General features: G+C 28.1%; 2 protein-coding genes across 2 annotated transcripts in view; both read right to left on the bottom strand.

The window, feature by feature from the left end:
• The window catches only part of LOC108694876 (disintegrin and metalloproteinase domain-containing protein 10), an 88,029-nt gene extending 87,571 nt beyond the window's left edge, over positions 1–458 (bottom strand). Inside the window, exon 1 of the mRNA XM_018204567.1 lies at positions 449–458. The gene's annotated coding sequence lies outside the window, so the exon portion shown is untranslated. The remainder of the gene's footprint in view (positions 1–448) is intronic.
• The window catches only part of LOC108694877 (neuronal acetylcholine receptor subunit alpha-7-like), a 22,105-nt gene that overhangs the window by 9,671 nt on the left and 5,544 nt on the right, over positions 1–6,890 (bottom strand). The window contains exons 2-4 of the mRNA XM_018204568.1: positions 6,541–6,677; positions 2,157–2,311; positions 1,407–1,590 (exon numbers count right to left, since the gene is read on the bottom strand). Of these exons, the coding sequence (XP_018060057.1) occupies positions 1,407–1,590; positions 2,157–2,311; positions 6,541–6,677 (476 nt within the window). The remainder of the gene's footprint in view (positions 1–1,406; positions 1,591–2,156; positions 2,312–6,540; positions 6,678–6,890) is intronic.

Raw genomic sequence — 6,890 nt, 5'->3', positions numbered from 1 at the left:
ATCTTGTTTATTTTTTCAGAGATAACTTGAGAAAAAAAACGATTAATCAAATAAAAACGTTTACTTATGTAAAAATCTGTCTTTAATTCCAAAAATACATTTTCTCTCGTTGATTAGAATTCGAGTAATACTTTCTCTTTAGATGTCTCGACAAAGAGATTAATTATATCTTGGTGATTGTAATCAGTCAACAAAACGGAGTGCAAAATATATAATACAATAAGCTCTTTTAACAAAATTAATTTTAAATACAAGAAATAAAAAATATTTATATCTCATATTTATAATTCATAATAAATATGTAAAATATTTTATAACTGCCTGGCGCATGATTTTAGAATTTGTTTTTGTGACATATAGCACATATTATGTATGCATCCAAGGCCAGAGAGCCACTTGAGTGAACAAGCAACGGCATGAAATGGAGCAACGATCCATGCATCACTACATCACTGCTTGAAATGCAGTCATATCTCACAGTTATTAAAACAGTTAGTAAATGATTAACTTGTGAAATTGAAAACGTTCTATTTTGCACTGTCTGATTTGTAGCTTTCATTTTTGTTATTATCAATAAAATTACAAAACATCATATTATAATTTTCACACTAAGATTTGAGTAAGCGGATATCAACACGAGCCGCTCAGTTTATCGTCGCATTATCCATCAAAACGCGATTATCTTCTAGAAACAATCACTTATTATCATCTGTTGCATTAATGTATTATGCAATACGTTGCAGGTGGCGGATAAATTATAGCTTCGTGTATAGCTTCTTCACGTTATATTTCCGTTATAGTGTAAAGTTATAATAGTAAAGTACAAGACACGTGCAATTAATAAAATATTTATTGTTAAAATATAACTATATACTCTCTGTGTTTCAAGATAAAAAAAACTTAATTTCAAGTGCTACTTCATACATAGATATTTTTAGACATTTTGCAGTATATTATAATATTATTAGTTCATGAAATTAAAAATGTTATATTGAGACAAGTTTGATGTGCGGATGTTTGATTCTTGATATTTGTTATATCAGCGAAATCGTTGAGCGTGATATTTGATATATATTTTGATGCAAAATTCAGGACTATAAATATAACTTTCAAACGCGTTATATATCTTCGAGTTGATTGCAATAGAAGACATATTTGCACGTAATGCAAATTTTGCGAATTTTCACAATTTACATCGTTGAATAATTTGTCCCAACGGGACAAACTTCGAACTTCATTTTAAGAGAAATTTTTTAAGAGAAAATTTTTAATACGCGGCGCAATGACCTGTTCTGTTAAAAATCAGATATTCAATTATGCAAATATAAAACTTTGATAATTTGCATTTGGATGAATGAAGATCCAAATGTGGAAAATAAAACGCAACTATAAAAGGTGAAGCTTACTTGATATCCATCGTACGTCCAGGAGGCCCATTTGAGGGCACATCGTTGCTCATCAAAGGGAAAGAATTCCACATTTATATCGCAGCTGCTACGAAAGATACCGTGGCTTAACCAAACCACCTCGCCCGTGTGACTGACGATCACGTTTGTATTGATGACCGCTGAACTATATTGTGGATCCGCACTGTAACCAGAAAATTGAAACCGCATCGAGATATATGTATATATCTTTTTTTTTTTCATTTCGATCACACAGCTTTATATCTTTAAACTCCGTTCCTTACATCAATAATATAATTTAAGAAATTCGGATACTTTAAGAAATTATTGTTTTCCATTTATATTGTATTCCATTTTGTAATACAAACTTCAAATTTATCCTAAATTATTTGTGTCTCCTGTAGTTTTATTTTTTTATATTCAACCGATCCCGAAAATTATTACTTTTCAAGAGTATTCACATATTTTTCTTTTGAAAATCATATTTTATTTGGAATCTTCTCTCCAGTCTTATTATTTTATACGTACCATTGCAAAATATCCCGCAAGGAATTGAAAAATGTTTCGAAAGAATAGTAAGATTAAGACGAGATCTCAAGAGAACGTATAAATCATTGTCCTAATTTGTGGAATTTTTGTAATATCTCAGAACCGCGGGTTAAATATATATAAATTCTCTCCTTGCGATATACATTTTTAAAGTGCAATAGCGTTGAGAAGTTTATTCCTTGATTCGAAATGATTGCTCACTTGTTGTACAAAATCGTGTCAGGTCGCCAGACACGATTGTAGGGAACGCGGATTACTCGAATTCCAGCAAATTCCGAGGCATTCCATTTCAAATGATGATCGGTCCAAACCTGCGTAACCCAACAGTTGGTCGTAAGTATCTGGTTCTTTTCATCCTGAAATAAATTATAAATCGTAAGACCTAAAGGAATGTGAAGCGAAATGATCTTCATAAAAACTGCAATATAAATTCGTTTACATAAATATAAATGCCACGCGCAGATTATAGCGTTTATTAATTTGTTTGAACATAACGTTTAATTTATTTTTCCGATTATTTTATAATGCATTTTCTCGCTCGTTTATAAAATCTTTTTACGATTTCTTTGCCAAAACAAACAAGATATTTATTTTACTTAATCAGCAGCATATTTCTATATAATAAAAATTCTCCCAAAAAGTTTTATAATTTGTAACTAATTTATTATAAAATATTTAATTTGTCACGCTTAAAAAGAATGCTCTCTAAAAGAAACTTGTTGAAACTGACCTGTGTGATTAATTGAACTTTATATAGATCAACGAAACGAATTGTCGACGATATGGTTGACAAATAACAGGCAATATATCTTTCTAGTTATAAAAAAAAAATAATATCAATCCCTCACAAAATCCGAAACAGTTTTAAAACGTTAGTAGTAATATTATTTTCACAATTTAATAAATTTCACGCTTTATTTTTAGACTTATAAAAGTAACTGCAAATAAATTAGAAATAAAATAAAATATTTTAAAGCGATTTTTATTGAAAATTTTTAGAAATTTTTTCATTTTGAACAATACAACAACTTAAAAAAATAAAGACAAAGTAAAATAAATACGAAATCAATAAACTAAAATAGTTTGTCTTATTTTATACTTATTCTACAATAATAAGTAGTTGTAAGTAGTTGTAATTGTAAGAATTGATCAATGAAGTTAAATATGAGGATAATATTCCATTGTGATTGATCAATTCTTACAATTACAACCACTAACTATGCTTACAGTTATTGTAGGCATTAGGTAGAAATTCAAGAAAACACACACCTTAATTCATTTAGAAACATTAATTCAATATATCTTTCCGCTCCGAGAAAAACGATGAAATGTTACTTTTGTCCGCAGATTTTTTTCCTTTTGCTAGCAGTATAAGATACTTAATTGACAAGTGCAAAGTATTATACAAACCAGTTCCGCGATATTTATATTAATAGACCACTATAATCGTGCGAAACCTGGAACCTAACGAATTCCGCGGTGAATGCTATCTCTCGACAGAGATTGACGTTCGATCAATGAGCAAGAGTTCTTTATAATTGGATCTCGTTATTTTGTACGTTGAACATAAATATTCAAAGGTTCCGGTACGCGGTACACTTTCCTCAATTCTCTATTCGACTCAGTCTAACCACTTTGTGAACTTTTGAGAGATCTGCGCTGACATCCCTCAAGATTGGATCCCTTCAATTCGATAATTAAAGTAGCGTTAGTAACATTTCGATGTATATTATATTTCTAAATCGTTCATTAAAACAGTTACTTCGATAAATGATCGTTAAAATTATAATCGTTATAACAATCTTTAATTATAATTATTATATTTTAATTATTGTTATAACGTTTTCATTTACTTTAAAAAATGAGAGACAATATTTTTAATTATTATAGAGTCGCAAATTAAACAATTATTCACTCTCTTTAAACTTTAAAAGAAAAGAAAAATGAAAGAAAAATTTATAATAATTTTTTCATTAATATAATTTAATGAATTTTTTGGTTTATTCGAGTAGCTATTTCCATGATAATTAAACAAAATAGATACGTACATACTTCTCTTTGACAGATAATCTCCATGAAAGCGATATATTAGTCTCACTTAACTTTATCCTCGCGTGTATTATCTTGAGATTAGATACTATGGAAAATCAATGGAATGTGGTAGTGTAATCCAATAACGTATGATATAACGAAGATACCATCGTGAGACTATGTTCAATATTTCAATTGTAGGATTTAGGTATGTTGAGAATTTAAGCCATAGGAATTTATAGCAGATGTTATTGTTTGACTAACAATTGCAAATTCAAAATTGATTATGTTTATATGAAAATTTATAGTCCTCAAATAACACACGATAAAATAAATCATTAATTGCAGATCAACAAATGATCATTCTAGCTCATTATTTATATGATTATATCTGCAATGCAAAATTTGCTATTTTTTGTAAGATCTTTTTTTACTTTGCAAACATAAGTATATAACTGATAATTAAAAATTTAATATAATGAATAAATCGTTTCAAATAAAAAGAAATGGGATTCATGCAAAGTGTCCTTTCGATTATTATTCAATTATCTCATTGTGTATTCCAGCAATATCTCGAAAGGTTTCCAATAGATTCGGCGATTAACAAAACTCGACAAGAAAACCACGTAATATATTATCATCAATATTATTAAACGAAAAAAAAAAAAAAAAAATGGAAAAAGAAGACGAATTGAATGACCATACATTTTTCGCAATAGATGTAATAAGTTCTCGTTAGACGTTTTAACCGTCTCAAGCCTCCCTGGGGTGACTGATCGACTGCGTTGCGTTAAAGGTTGCTCTCGTTACTGCCATACGTAAAACAAATGCCTGAAGTTTTCCCACCGTCTTACTTAGTCTCACGCCAATTTATCTCCCGTATCTCCGATTACCATCGAGGATCCCGTCACGATCACGTTTTCATTTTCGTTACGCATTTTTCTCAATTTTACCTTATATACCGATACAAATCTAGAGGAAAACTCGAAAATCTAACATAATCAATGATAGAGATGATAAAAGAAAATTTATATAAAATTAATAAAATTTAAATAACTAATAACTTAGCAATGTTTATATAAACTCAATGTATAATTATATTTATTACATACTTTATTACTTATATTTATTACATATGGTCGCAGTATTTATTACATACTGTATATAGTCGCGAGAAAGCTGTGAGTAATGTTATTACATAAATTTTATGGCTTTTCAAATAAAAGTCGTTTATTCTTCACGAGTAGTGACGGTAAATTCAAATATTATTTCTATCGCTTGGTAGATTTTTTCACCAGCCACGAAGCAGGAATTTATTTTATTAAAGATCAAATCCGTTTACTGAGAATTCTGTTTGAATACTAAAGCATTGATAAAAATCAATAGCAAAAAAATCCATAGACGTAAATGCAAATACAGTTAAAAATCGAATAACCGCACGTTTTCATATAGTTTCTTTCTTGTATTTAAATTATTTTTTATTCTATGAAATCCGTCGAGAGAAGACTTCTTTTTTCAATTGATTACGTCACGCCTCACCGTTATCCTTTCTATATACGAAAATATTTTCTCTCGTGCTTATTTTTATTATGATTATCTTTATTGTGCTAATAAGCAATAATGTAATTTCTCGAAATCCTTAAAGTTCAACAATCGAAATAAACTTAAAGGAGCAAACTGTTGGTTACACGATATCCTTTGCTAATAGCTAAAGGAAAAGTTAAGCGTGGGATTCTGCAAATATATAATGTACAATCTCGATAATGAAAACGAAAGAATACAAAAATATTTTTGAAGAATTAAGTCCCACGCTTGGCTTTTTCTTTATCCATTAGCAAAGGATATCGTATAACCAATAGTTTGCTTCTTTAATTTATTTCGATCGTTGAACTTTAAGGATTTCGAGAAATAACGGATTTTCTACTGATATTTATAGCTATCGTCAATACTTTGTTGCGAAAAATACATGTGTACATACATAGTATTATATCCATTCTACGTAGCTAATAATTTAATAAAAATTGAACATTTTGGAATTTGAAACAAAAACATTTCACGCAATTCACATGTAAAAACATATTTAATTTTAAAAAATTCTTAATTATTTTAATTTCTGATTAATTTATAGAAATACATACGTAAATTTTAAATAAATAAAACTTATTTAAAAATGTTTATAATTATACTACATAATTGTGTAATTATACTACATATTCTTGTTTATGTAAAATAATATTAAAATTATACGTATATTTACATTTAAATTATCCAAAAATTTTGTTAATAATGTAAAAAAGATATAGAAAGGCAAACTATATCTATTAATTTCTGTAATCTAAATTTCATAAAAATATCTAAAATAGTTTAAAAATTATTTCAAGTAGTTTTAAGAAAAAAAAATGTTTTCAAAAATAAAATTATAAACAGAATTTTAATCATAATATTTTTTTTAATTAATAAAGTTCTAACAATAAGAAGAAAATTAACGGAACAATAAGTTCTCTTTCGCGTCGTATATTAATTTTTAAGATTATTTACACTCGAATACACTCACGACGTCAATAATATGATGAAGGGATAGTCCAAAGACCACGACCAAAGGCTGAGACGAATTTTTAGCAGGCCTCACGCCGGCGTCATATCCGTCCAGCAAGTGCTTTGTCAGTCTGTATTCGTGCTCGTCGCAAACACCTGAACAGATAAAAATACAATAAAATAACTTATACATAAAAATATAATTAATTTTCAAATTGTTTTAAATTGTAACTTAAATTAAAATCTTTAAAAATATATGAGGTCAATTGAATTTTCATACGTCTTGTTAAGAAAAAAATATAATTATATTGATTGACTTGCTTAATAGAGAGAGAGAGAGAGAGAAAGAAATAAAATTAACAATAATAT

Source organism: Atta colombica, unplaced genomic scaffold, assembly GCF_001594045.1.
Source record: "Atta colombica isolate Treedump-2 unplaced genomic scaffold, Acol1.0 scaffold125, whole genome shotgun sequence".
Lineage (NCBI taxonomy): Eukaryota > Metazoa > Arthropoda > Insecta > Hymenoptera > Formicidae > Atta > Atta colombica.
The sequence above is the reverse complement of the archived record's forward strand: the minus strand, read 5'-3'. Positions and strand labels throughout refer to the sequence as shown.